Source organism: Eleutherodactylus coqui, chromosome 5, assembly GCF_035609145.1.
Source record: "Eleutherodactylus coqui strain aEleCoq1 chromosome 5, aEleCoq1.hap1, whole genome shotgun sequence".
NCBI lineage: Eukaryota > Metazoa > Chordata > Amphibia > Anura > Eleutherodactylidae > Eleutherodactylus > Eleutherodactylus coqui.
In genome coordinates this window covers 194,722,279-194,736,847 of record NC_089841.1, presented here as the reverse complement: position 1 = coordinate 194,736,847, position 14,569 = coordinate 194,722,279, and the positions used below count along the sequence as shown (strand labels likewise).

Below are 14,569 nucleotides of genomic sequence, written 5' to 3'. Positions count from 1 at the left end.
GCATTTACAGACTGCATTTACAGACTGTCTTTAGACAGTTTAGGCTGTCTAAATATTAATGTGATTTTCTGGGACTATACTCATCCCCTTCAAGGGATTGTCTGGTCACCAGACAACCTTGCTTTAATAGGGCTGTAAGGGTTAAAAAAGAAGCTGAAACACACTTACCCCTTCGCAGCTGCCAGGATCTAGCACTGCAACCCTACTGTGATCCCAGTGGTTGTTTAGATAGCAGCCATCAAAGAATCTCAGGTGGTGATCACTGCAGCCAATGAGAGGCTGCAGTGTCACGTTCTTGAACTCCTAGCATCAGGGCACTCAGGATGTGAGCACTGATGCGAGGAGGATGAGAGGTGATGCGCAGGGGTAAGTATGTTTCAGTTTGTTATTTTACCCCTAGAGCTCCATTAAAGCAGGGTTGTCCAGTACCCCTTTAAATGGCCTGCAGTCCAGTACAGGAGCTTGGGACTCCACCATTGTGGTGCAGCAGTCATGTGCCATTTATTGTACATGTGACCACTCAGTCAATCACAGGCTTAGTAGCATTATATTCGCTGAAGAACACTTCACTGTTAAAGCCAGCAATTGACTGAGTGGCTACACTCACAATGAAGGACACATTAAAGCCGAAATTGGAATGGCAGGGACTTTGCTCCTGCACTTGACCAACCACCATTTAACAAGATGAGTACAACTGATATTTTTTTCCCATCATTCCATGTCCATTTAATTTTTGTCTTGTCACAGAAATCCCGTTTAAACAGGATTACTAAATGGGCCTTGTTGTAGCAAATAACTATATAGGTCTACCTACAAGTTCATGAACTACTTACTGCTGCTTATGAAATGGAATATTATAATTTGAAGAAATGATTGTTCAAAAGCAAGTGACATATAAATATCAAATAACTTTAATATTTTTGATCACAGGAACTCTACAATATCTATATATATAAAGACGAAAGCCCTCACTGACTGACTCACTGACTCACTGACTCACTGACTGACTGGCCACTAATTCTCCAACTTCCCGATGCCATAGAAACATGAAATTTGGCAAGAGCATAGATTATGTCCAAAATAGGAAAAGTTAATGTGTCCCAACTCGATTATTCAATTCTAGCGCAAAAGAACTAGTGTCCAAATTTTACGGACGTAATCTAATTCACTTCCTGATGTCATAGAAACTTAAAATTTGGCACTAACATTGATTATGTCATAAATAAAAAACGTTAATGGGTCCAAACTTGATTATTCAATTCTAAGCGCAAAAGAATTAGCTTCCAAATTTTATGTACGGAATCTAATTCTCCCACTTGAAATTTGGCGCGATCATTGATTATTATGTCATAAATAGGAAAAGTTAATGGGACCAAACTTGATTATTCAATTCTAATCGCAAAAGAATTAGCGTCCAAATTTTACGTACGGAATCTAATTCTCTCACTTCCTGATGTCATTTGTATATAAAGGAAACGTCGCATGGTTACCTCCCCGTGGTGTTTCCTGGGTAACGCAGAGAACTATGCAAAATGGTGAACATATTTTTTCCCCATATCTCTAAAGTAACTTCATAAGATTTTCCGTGTGAACACTAGATAAACACCAGTACCAAATTAACTCGGGCGAAGTCGGGTATATCAGCTAGTATCTTTATATAACTGAACTGTAGAATTATACTAAAACTAATAACAAATCTGTAAATGCAATCTATGTATTGTATGTTCATTTTCCCAACAGAAAGATTATTATATAATTAGTGATTATAGTGCTTAGTCAGCTTACAGCTAAAGGATGGTTCACACCACCGTCTCCATTTTAGGAGAGAACAAGGAAATTAACTGTTGTGCCAGACCTGACATATGCTGGACCCCACTGACTACAATGGAGTTCATTGGGTTTTCCTTTGAGTTTTCGGGTTTTTAATAGAAAAAAGCACTGTATGCACCACTATTTTATGTTGCAAATTTTGTCCGGCTGCACATGGGCGGATTCGAATTGCATCCGACCCATGGCTCCTCCAATATGGAAAGGTCACGGATGTTGCATCATCGCCAAGCGATGACGCAGGGAAAGCCATGATTTGAAGGAAAAACTGTACTGCGCATGTCCAATGGCTCGCTGTGCGGACAATCCTCCGTACAGAAAGAAGAAAGAAAAGTCAGGTAGATGCCGTTGCTGGCTGGGCACAGAGTCGGATTCCTGTGCAGGCTCCTGCATGTGGAATCTGACCCGGCCATGTGCAGCCAGCCTAAAAGAATCTGCAATGGAGGCTTCAAACAGAACCAGAAGCAGATGGGAATGAGCCCTGAGGTTTTGTTATCTGTAACCACAATATTCATAGTACCGCAAATGGGCTGTATACATGAAATGGTATAATATTCTTAACCAAGACTAAATGGAAAATGCTTCATATTTTTAATATAGATACATTAAAGCCTAAATAACAAAATTGTCTGTAAAGCCCTACATACCAATTAAAGGAATACAAGTTCCTGTGAATGCATGTTAAGGGTATGTTCACAAATCTTGGATGCACTGCTCCTTTTTTGCAGTGGAAAATATCCGCATCAAAATCACATCAAAATCAGCATCCATTAAAGGACTGAAATCTCCTGCAGATCTGAACCAAAATCAGTGTTGTGGATTTGCTACGGATTTTCTTCTGTGAAATATTTTCAGCAAATCCACCATGTATAAATGCATCCAAAAAGCAAGCAGTCAACAAGATTTTTGTCAGTCTACAAGATTTTCTGTATGTTCTTCAAGCAAAATCTTGTAGAAATCTTTTAGATCTCCTAAAGGCCCGTTTACACGCAAAGATAGTAATTAAAAAAATAAGTTTTTAGCAATTGTTTTGCATAAATTACCAGTAGACACTAATGTCAATTAGCAGCTTATCAGCTTCATTTGCGTGTAAATGAGCCTCCGGAGCTGTATGCAGAGAACAGCAGGTGGTGTGTTCTCTGCATTCAGGTCCATTGTTCTGCCACAGGGCTGCCACGGACTCTCTGCTGAATACGATGTAATTAGAGCTCCCGTGGAGAATTCAACACCATGGACAGCTAACACAGCATGTGGTCTGTGCTATCTTCTCTTTGGCTTACTGATGAATTTTAAGCACAGCTAAAATGCTGGACTGCCTCCATTATAGACAGTGGGTTCCCTTTGACAATGTTCGAATCTGGCAGTTAGGTATTTTTGTTGTTCGGCTCCAAGAATGGAGCCTAACAATAGAAATAGACTGGATCTGCAGATAAGAACATGTTCTTAGATCTTCAGCATGTCGCTGTTTGAAGGGACGCGCCTTAATCTTTCATTTCCTACTGAGAACAGGGCAGAGGGGGTAGGCTCCTGCTGCAGCTAATTGCCCTACAGTGAGACACAGGAAGAAGGAGGTGAGACATGTTTGAGCTGCAGTGACACATAGGATTTCAGGATGGACCATGGAAAAGTAGCCTGATACCACACTTTGAAAGCTGTCTAAAAAACAAATCTGGACGAGGTGGAAAGAGAGGGGTGGAGCAAAACCCATACAGTCATGTTTGTTGTGAACAATGATACTACATAAGTGGTGAAGAGAGTGGAGTAGTAACTTCAATAGTGGAGGTGCTGCCTGACCAGATGACGCACCACCTGGGTGGGCGTGATAGAGTGAGCGAATAGGACTAAAAACCTGCAGTATAGAAGGCACAACACTCCAGGTTAAAGCAAGTAGGAAGAGACCAAAGGTGTGGAAAACGTCTCCTTTTATTTAATAAAGTACATGATCAGCTTATAAAAAACGCGTTTCGAGGATAACCCTTTCATCAGTTTGGCTGGTGTGTAAACTATACAAGCAATTTGTGGGTCCCAAAAAGGGTTCATAATCCTGTTTGCCTGTGTAGTGAGGGTCAGCCAGGGCAGGAGCAGGAGAAGTTTAAAAAAAAATCTGTCTTTGTTGCCCATAACCAATCAGAGCGCAGCTTTCATTTCTTATACTACTGAGATAGAATGAAAGCTTTGCTGTGATTGGTTATTTCTGGGCAACAAAGACAGATTTTACTTCAGACAGCTTTCATAAAAGTATGGTGCTACTTTTCTGTGGTCCACCCTATATATTTCTCTGTCTTAATTGTAATATGACATAAGATCAAAGGAAAGGAGGCGATGGAGGAAGGAATTGCTGGGATATTTACTGCTTTTTGCAAGTTTTCCATGTTTATTGTTCTTTCAAGCCGTTCTGTGCATGCGTAATTCTAAAAAATGTCACATTTTAGATGCTCTATTCTAAGAAACATAGACCATGTATGGTAAATAGTGATGTACAATGCTATTATTGAGGACCTGCCCGCTCTTCTGACTTGTCTTTTTAATACTTGTATCATCCATAAAATAATTCAGGAGCATATTTTCTTAGAACTGTATATTGTGAAAGGGAATCTGTTATGTTATTTTTGTCCTATTAACACAGTACAACTATGCAAGTGTGCAGGAACGTAGCTAAAGGCTCATGGGCCTGGGTGCAAATGTTTATCTTGAGGCCCCCCAACTTCTCTTAACCCCTTAGAAGTGCGTCTGAATGAGGAATCTAGTGGTTCCTTTATTTTTTCCAACTTAGGCTCCCATCTTGAGATATCACTAACTAAGTTCTTCCTGCGCTATATGCAAATTAGCAGTGGAACATCCAGGCTTGCTCCCTTCCCCTTTAACTCAAACATGCCCCTTCTTTGTTGGATGACGTTTCCAGCTCTGCCCACTGGAGACGTCATGAGTTCCACCAAATACGACTGTGCTGCACTGAGGGATTCGGTGCATGCGCTGTGACTTCCTCTCAAGCAGGAATGATGCCATGTGCATGTGCCCAATCCCTCAGTGCAGCTCATGCATGTTTGGTTGGGCAGAGCTGGGGACATCATTCAGCAAAGAAAGGGGCCTGTTTGAGTTGAAGAGGCAGGGAGAAAGCCCAGAGCACTTACAGAGGTGGATTGACCCTCCGAACGTCCACCGCTAATTTGCATGTGTTGCAGACAGGACTTTGACGTTGAGATCACATGATGGGAGCTTTTGTTGAAAAAAATAAAGGTACCGCTGCATTCCTCGTTCAGGCACACATGTATAGGTATACTTCATTATTAGGAGAAGGGTAACATGACGGCCATGCTTTAAAATGTGAAACTGTGTATTGTGTTCCTCTATTATACCTCCTAGAAATGAATGTATAAATTGACAACTGGATATTACCATTCAGCTAGTCAAAAAAGTGTACCTCTACACAGTCTGATGCTGTCAGTACTGATGGAATAATGTCAGAGTCTGTAGGTTCCCCCTAACCCTAATTCTTAACACCAGGTTGTCAATTCATACATACATTGCAAGGAGGAATAAAAGAGGAACAGCAGAATGCAGAACGGTAAGAAAAGACGCTCCAGATGGGTTATTTCATGGGGAACGTAATGATTTACTAAAATAGACATCTCAAAAGTGATGACAGGTCCTCTAAAGGGGTTGTGCACAGATACACAACCCATAAATTACAAATCACCAGAAGATGGAAGATACTCTTTTTCACAACCTAAAGCATAAACTATGCTAAATACAATAAAATAAACTGAAAAAAACTATACTATTAAAAACAGCCACTGACTACCGCTTATAAGATATTTTTGGGTATTCATTTCTTTGCTGTTAATACTGGAAAATGAATTTGGAGGTTGTATCAGAGCTAGACCATAGCTGCAGTTCTGGCTCCGCTTAACCGATTGCTAGGAGATAATCGATAATTAAAATTGAGACAAGAGCCCCTTGACATGTTTCACTACTAATTCGACACCTTCAGGGGGTGTTAAAGCCATACCATTATGCTCAAGATGCTGTGTCAGCTGCGAAACATGTCGATGTGGTTGTTGTTTCAATTTCAATTATTTAGGCATTCTCTCTTCCTCCGATTGAGCTAAGCCTGGACTGCAGCCATGGTCTAGTCCTGATACATGTCCAATTTTACTTTTCAGCATTAGGAGCAGAGAAATATCTAAAAATATCTTATAACAGGCTGACAGTGATTGTTTTAATAGATAGTTCAATGTATTATTCTGTATTTAATATAGCCTATATTTTAGGATGTGAGAAAGGCTACCTGCCATCTTTTGGAAACTTGTAATTTATTAGTTGCTAGTACATATCCAACTATTACCTTAGTTTGATGCAAGACGCACAACTCCTTCCAGAATGTGAGTTCTGGGGCAAAAAGCTGATTGCCCTGGGTACGGCTGTCTGTATCCTGGACAAATATATGATTTATATTTTGGGCCATAGAGGGGGGTTTCCAGATGAAGGACCCTACTCTGTGATGTTCATAGGTCTAAACAGGGCATATGAACAGGGATTGTGTTCTTGGCACAATCCATTTAAACGTTTTCTGTAGGAAATTGTGCCTAAAGGAAATAAGAATGAAAAATATTAATCACATTCAGAGCTACAGTTTTTTTTTAAAAAACATATACCTAAAAAAGAAACGTGATATTTTGTGCTCATTTTAATAAATAGTAAAGATATTAACCTTTAACAGTAAGAAGTCACAAATACACCTTACCCCTACGCTATAACCTTCAACCAGTGCAGTGTTTAAAGTTAGTTTAAAGAAGTTAGTTACACATAGCGTTTAGAAGAAAAGAAGGAAGCAATGCCGTTTTTGTGTTTACATAACATTTATTTATTGCCATTGTATAATTACATTTACAGTAACAGCAAAAAGCACAGTACAATGAAATATTAACAATACTGTGTTGTACAGAGGCTGGGAGAGGAAAGTATTTACATAACCTGAGTGAATAGGTGCTGGTTAACATGGAATTGCAACACAGAGCTAAGAATATCTTCTGGAACCGAGCTTATGATTGTTTCAATGGTGTTATTTTACCTACAAACAAAAACAGAAGGGAATAAAAAAAGTATACTGTTATTGTTGTGTAATATTATCTTAAATCTATCTATAGATATGCCACTCTTAAGTTTTCTAGAATTGTGCTAAACTATTCAATTTGTCATGATACCAATACAACACAATCTTGCTCCATCGAAACTATCCTTATTTTTAACATGTGATAGATAGCTGACAGTTGGCAGCTGACAAGACATACATGTTTTTCCCATGTTTGTTTATCATCTTTGCGATGCATCTCGTGATATGTCGAGCTTAAAGACGAGTTAAGAAATGGCACATCTATACTTATCTATTACAATAACGAATAATTATAAGAATACGCAATAAATATTTTCTCCCTCATGCTCATCATTGATAGTAATTCTACATATCTTGAAGCTCCAATTACATTAGTCAGTATTGCTAGAAGTCTCAAATAATACATATTTCATATAAACTACGCTGTAGCTCACTACGTTAGGGTCTATATTTACTTTTTTGAGTGGAGAAAGGTATGTTTTTTAAATAATCTAAATTAATTGGACAACCTATGTCCAAAATGACTAATTAAGATGATCCCTTAATGATGTCAAGTTGATGTGTTCTAGGTTCCCCTGCCAAACACATTTATTGCCTATTTACAGGATAGGTGATAAATATTTGATCTCTTTGGGCCATACTACTTATTCTTTAATAATAGGTTCAATGATACACAAAAGGCGTCAAATTTCTATATATTATCAGGTCTTGTTCCCAACAGTTCATTGTATCTTTTTAAAGTTCTGTTTCATAGAATAAGCTTATAATTTACATATATTTTATGACTTTGACACCAGTAACAATGGCTCATATGGCCCTCCACAATCAGAACAGTGACAACATTGCTGCTAGGAATCCACTGGGAAGTGAGATTCACTATTTTATTAGGCAGAGACACGTGTATCTATTTATACCGGGGCCAGGGGTGCAAATCATATCTTTTGTTAGGTTAGTTTTTGCACAAAGTTAAACTAATCCATATATAAGGATATCTACTCAAAAGAGATCTTCTGGCATGCTATATACTGTGAAATCTCTGCAGAGGGAATGCCTTTATCCAGACCTTATTTCCTGTGACAGATTTTCGCTTCCACCATACAGTATATAGTGCATGCTGGCCATCTTCTTTGAGTAGATCACTCCCCAGAAAATCACTTTTCCATACATTTCTGGTGGTTATTTCAAAAAGGTTTCAATGTATACATATCAAAAGAGCAAACTAAGTTTCTGCGAACTTGGATCTCCTCCAAGTCCCAAAGCTATAGAATGCCCAATCCTCTTAACCCTTTGAGGTTCAAGGGACATATTTGTCCCATAGTTTTAAGCTGGCCACAAACTCGATTGAATAATTTATGGTCAACTGAAATCATCTCAAAATTCCATTTAAAGCATTGGAACTGGAGGTATGAATACTCTATAGAAAGCTGCAGTCCTCTTGTTCTAGAAACTTGCCTAGCTCCAAGGTTAATATTTCCCTTTTCATAGCTACTCCAGAGTGTTTTGTTTTAATTTATGTACAATTTATGTAACTGAGAAGTTACTACTGTCCAGTTTCTATGAATCGCACCTTGAACAAAGTTATTGTAGCACTGTAGAAGAGACTCAGAAGGAAGAGCACTATGAAAGTGGAGGCTGTGGTCCACAGGTTATCATCATCCTCATCCTGCATGTAAACTATATGGGCTGTTGGGATGTGATAAAAAAAAAATATTAACACCAGTCAGTGCATACAAATCAGACAGACATGGGTATATAAAACAAATAAAGGGAGAAATGACTGATCTGTACACTAAACATTCACTGCATGCATGTATGTACATATATTTGTCACTCATTGCCCCACATCTCAAGAAAAGCTTGTTCATCTACAGATTAATACACACCTATGGATAAACTGGTACTGCAGACCTAACAGAATTTGACATGGGCAACAGTGGCCAAGGTAATAATAGAGGCCCACTTACATAAATATAAGCTTTGTGAGTTTGTAAACTCTTATATTAGATTTTAGGCCACTAATAACAGTATGTACTAGTGGCTGGGATAAACCCAGTGGTGGAATTGGTGATACCCTTTAAAAATGGTAAATTTTGGTGATAAGAAACCCTGGGTGCTTTATCACCAAGCCAACATCGTCCTGAAGACAAACTGAGCTTCACTTCTCATCGGGTTAACATCTGGCCAATTAGGATAGGTGTCATGGATGCATGTACTCTGTCTTGTCTGGGGTGATATCATTATTTAAAGTCATATAAAAGATTTAATATTTTTGTATATTTTTAGGCTAAAGTATATAACAAGGAACGCACAAAACTTTGGCATTATTATCTGTTTTTGAAGGTTTTTGTTAATATGAACATGGGTATATTTTCTGGTATCAAATCTGCTGGGTTATACTCCTAAGTGAGTCTCACACGTGGACGTGGCATAGCCCTGCGATTTTACTTTCGTTTTCGGCCACAGGTTTCTGCGGCCAACAGTGTGTTTTAAGCGGTCCCTATCATTGGGATGGGTGATGAGGTGCGATAAATGCCAAAAAATAGAGCCAACATGGCCCGAAAATTGTGGTGTTGGAAAGTGCCGTGGTCAAACACATGTCTACAAGGCCCCAATGAAATCAATGGGAGAGTTATACAGCGATTACCGTGCATTTGAAACACTGCGGTAAACACAGTGACAAGCACCTATGTGAGAGCAGCCTAACTCAGTTATCTTGAGCTTAAGTTAAACTCTTAAGACAGGAGAGGGGTGAACACAATTTATAATAGAGGCAGATGGTGTATTTTTATTATAAGTCTAGGGTCAATAAGTCACACAGCAGCAATGTTTGTTCAGTAGACAAACTGATTTTTGTTTATTCTGTATTTGGACAAAATGTCAGACAGTATAGTTATTATTGGCACATCCGTTGCCTATTGGGCATGATATTTAACATGAGTATCTTAAGGAGTATCTATGTAAGAGGCTCTGTACACAATATACTGGCTAGCAAGATAGTATTGAGGCATGCCAAATATACTGTGTGTATGTATTTCTTAGATATATAGCTGAAATATACAGAATAGTAATGATACATATGGAAGGATAGGCCTGTGTAGATGGCCTCTTTAAATTATATTTTTTTGGGGTCCGGACAGACCAGTGAAGTGATCACTTTTGTATACCATATCAATCAACCATCCTACCATTATCCATTGTATCCATTTTGTTAGAGAATATATATCAATACTATTCAATGTTGTGTTCCCACCTAAAACTTTGCTATAGTTTATATGTGTTTGTTCCTACATTTACATGATTTATTGGCTGTGTTGATCCATCCCCAACCACCGATGATACAAGCAGTAATTAATTAATTGTTTCCCATGGCATCAGCTTATCTATGACTGGCTAAATCTTGCATAATATATATGTATATCTCATTTAGGCGTCTTCAAGTTTTATAATTTTGGCCTTTTCTAGTGATTCAATTTGGTTGATAATTTGTGTATTACATTTATAAGTGTAATCCATATGAAATGTCTTTTCAAATTCTCATATGAAAACTGTAACGGTCACATTTTAATCATAGTCTAAAGAGATTTGTTTAGAACGTGATTTGAAGTGAACACTTCCAAAAATCAAGCAGTTTTAATCCGAAAACCCATATCTGTGCATAAAACTCACCCTTTCTATTTCAGTTCAAATTTCTTTTGGGTTTGGTTATATTTGTTGCTTTGGCTGTATTACACCTCTGAAGCTTTCCTTTAGTTATAGTGACATAACAACTTGTGAGTTACCATCACAGAAATGTATAGGGGTCTCTACTTTTCCTTCATGACCCATGTTTAATATTTATATCTGTCTGTATGTATCATGGGTATGTATTACTGCATGTATCTTAATTCGTAGATACGATGCTCTGATAATTTAGCCAAAAAACACACATAGGCTTATTGACACCTTGTAGAAGAGTGGAAGCACCTAGGTATTAGTGGATGCTCTACTTAAGCAGACAGGAACTACACCAGCACACACTCCAGACATAAAAACAAACATTTTATATATTTTTTTTTTATTTCTAGTTTTCAATATGCAGAGTTCAATGAAGTTAATGTACAAAACAAAGACTAACAAACAACAAGATGACACGTCTTCCTCCTCCTCAACCAACACATGACATAGGGAATAACAAGAGGCAGAGCTATCAGGTCTTTTTTATAAGGAATATTAACAGGTATCAGACAGGACGAGGGATACATTCACGTTTTTTGGATTACCAGTAGTTTTGTCAACGGTCTTCTGGGTGATCTGAAGTGGTAATGACTCATGACCAAACACACAGGTAAAACTTTTTCCAGAGTTCCAGTCCTCAACACTTGGTAGAGTCAGTGTGCTGTACATGAAGTAGGTTTTCTGGCCGTTAGAATAAGCCTCCTCCATAGGTGGGGTAGTTACTACATATCTATTGTCTATGGGTTCGCTGTCTGCCCATTTGAAAAATGCATCTCTTGGAGCGAATCCCCTAGCAAGACATGTCAGCGTAAGAGTTTCTTTCTTACTCAGTTCATCTGGGTGTGGTGGGTAAAGTAAAACTGTAGGTGTCTGAGATTCCTGGACTGGAAACAAATGAAAAACATTGATTATTTAGACTACTTCTGTGAGTAACGTAATTAAATGTTTGATATATTAAATGTTGCCAAAGTTTGGCATTATTTATCTAAACATTTTTAAAAAAACTGCACGTTCATACTTAGGAGATTTTGGTGCAGATCTACAAAAAAGCTGCATCAAAATCTACACAATTTGGTGTGCATTTTGACAGAACCACAGCAGATTTCACCCTTGAAATTGAAAGGCGCTATCAGTCAAAAGTGCAAATTTTGATGCGCTTTTTGTCGTGGAATTTGATACAGATTTTTGTGTGGATTTCCTGCTGCAAAAATGCACATCAATTCCCCTATGTGTCAAAGTACCCCAAAAGAAGAACTGTCTTTGTTGTCCGTAGCATTAATCAGAGGTTAGCTCTCATTTTTTTTAAATTACTGAGCTGTGATTGGTTGCTGTTTTGATAAAAGGGCCCCTATGTGTCTCTTGAAATATAAGGTCCTGTATAGTATGAAGATTAATAATGTTCAGCAACGAATAAATTCTTTCGAAAGTATCGAAATCTATCATGTTATAGGCCTCATGAATACGGTCTTTTAATGGAGTTGTACAAATCCATAGGAAGCACACAAAGGTTTTGTTTCATGTCACGCTCTATCATGTGTCGCATTATGGAGTTATTCTTCATAGATGTATTACTTGTAGGGTAGGATATGGTACCTCCCAGTAAACCAGCTCATAGAGCGCCTACACAATACAGACCCTCAGGGCCTCTACGTGGCATCATTCAGTGGCAATGCCATATGCATATAGCCTTAAGATACATATAAACAGATTCATTAAAATGTCTTTTGTACATTTGGACTGCAATATACCAGATAAGATCATTGTGTCATAATAAAACTTACCATTTTCTTTCACCAAGGTTACTTTCTTTGGGGAAGTCAGGTCAGGATGTTTCACGATGCATTCATATGACTCTTTATCCCAGTCTTCAGGACACACGGTGGCTATGGCCTTGACAGAAAATGAATTATCTTGGAAGACAGGGTTTTCAAGTTTGGTGTCAAGTTTGATTTCAGACCCCGATTTATACCAGGAGACATCTAATCCATCTGGAGTCAACATGTTGGACACTATGCAGGTGAGCGGTGCATTTTTTTTAAAGTATATGGTCTCAAATGATGGAGGAACAGCAGTAACTTGGATAACTCCTGGAGAAGTTGATACTTCTGCAAATGTAAAGAATATTTAATTTAATACAAGAAGTTTGTCGAAGATCATATTTAGTAATGTTACTGTCATATCACTACATAGTATACTATTGCAATTTAACCCTTTTGTGACTAAGGGTGTTTTGGATCTTCATGCCAAGAGTAAAATTTCACTTTTTGGAATGCTGCATTTTTTTTTAGTTTCTTAGTCTACCCCAAAATGTTTTTTTGGAACATCATAAGCTTTCCTATTATTTAAAATTGGGGCAGATATCTACACATTTTATAGATATTTTTTAGGGAAAATGGTCAGACGCTGGAAAAAAATACAGTTTTTCCTCATCTTCTCATGCTGCCTTTTAAGGTAGTTTGATCAATAAAATGTATTTACCCCAAACTTTAATCCTCCAGTTCTCCCAAGCATAGCAATGTTATATATGTGTATGCTGTATAATTCTGACATTTTTACCATGCAAAAACTGAAACCCATCTTTGTGTTCTAAATGTAACTCCCTCGTTTAGATTTATCTGCAATTACTCTTTTTCTATAATGGGGGCATGGTTTTGTAGAGAACATATTATCCTTGTGTTTGCTGCTGTCCCCACATTCAGATCACTGGTTAACAGTGATCTAATGGTAAAAGCACATTACAACACTGCTTCTTGTAATCTATATGAACAAACATGACACATATCATGTCTTCTCTGCATGTCTCCAAGACCCATCTGCACAAGGATGCCATTATTGCTGTTATGGAGTTCCCTAGAAGCTGCCCTTTCATACTACAGGATCAACCTGATTCGGTCGATGGGCCTGTGTGCAGGAGTGCACACTTCCATCAAGCATAAAACAAATTAATGGGCTACAGCAACAAGAACCAGTCCAACAGCCCATTGATTTACGTGGGTTGGTCGGGGAGGGGGCTAAAGGTATATAATCTTTGCTAAGAGCTTGAACATAATAAATTCTAATTCAACTTACCACAAGCTTGGGATTTGCTCAAATTCTTGATTTCAAAAAAATCAGTTGCAGAATGTTCTACCACACATGACAATACGGTATTCTCGTTCCATTCCTGCTTAGATACTGTGATATATGAGCTTATAACATATTTTCCATCAGCATCCGTATTGGCTGTTTCAGTCATGGTGTTGAGGGTTGTAGCCACATGGTTTTTCATCCATTTAATTTTGATATCGCTAGGGTAATAATGACCCGCGACACACACAATTGTGGCATTACCATTCTCAATCACGTCATCTTTTACAGGAGCGTGCATGGTCACTATTGGCTTTGAGTTTTCTTTATCTAAAATTGACAGATTCAGCACATTTGTTAATGCACGGTTATTAATGCTATCACATATTTCTTTACATATTCAAATATTACCAACACTACAGATGAAAATACCCATCAGCACAGTGATAATATGGATATATCGCTGCGCTAATACCTTAATCATTACATTGGTCTTAAAATTGAAAGATTTTTTTAACTAAAATTATTTTGATGTTTTTTTGTTACTCATATAAAATATTTCCCCAAGTTAAAGCTTATTATGGAACTTTACACACTTTCTTTTGGTCTAAGGGCCACATCATCAGCGTGTGCTGGTTTAGGGACCATAATAGGATTTTGAAGTTATATATTATGTAATACTAGGCAATGCCATGAGAGGGGTCATATCTCCAAGTATGTGAGACATGCCCCCGTTTTTGCCCTTTTGCTCCCAATTATGGATATCAGTTATGGGAAACATATGCCAGTCATTCTTTGGCTGTGGGGCATTAAACTTTAAAGACTATATAGCTGTGTAGTTATTTGCAA

General features: G+C 38.0%; 2 gene segments (V, D, J or C); both read right to left on the bottom strand.

Annotated features, from left to right (window-relative positions):
• LOC136628917 (Ig mu chain C region-like) overlaps positions 1 to 14,569 on the bottom strand; it is a 392,658-nt gene that overhangs the window by 137,883 nt on the left and 240,206 nt on the right.
• LOC136628219 (Ig mu chain C region secreted form-like) overlaps positions 10,974 to 14,569 on the bottom strand; it is a 135,835-nt gene continuing 132,239 nt past the window's right edge. Inside the window, 3 exon segments of the C gene segment in view lie at positions 10,974 to 11,538; positions 12,436 to 12,759; positions 13,724 to 14,050. Of these exon segments, the coding sequence occupies positions 11,150 to 11,538; positions 12,436 to 12,759; positions 13,724 to 14,050 (1,040 nt within the window).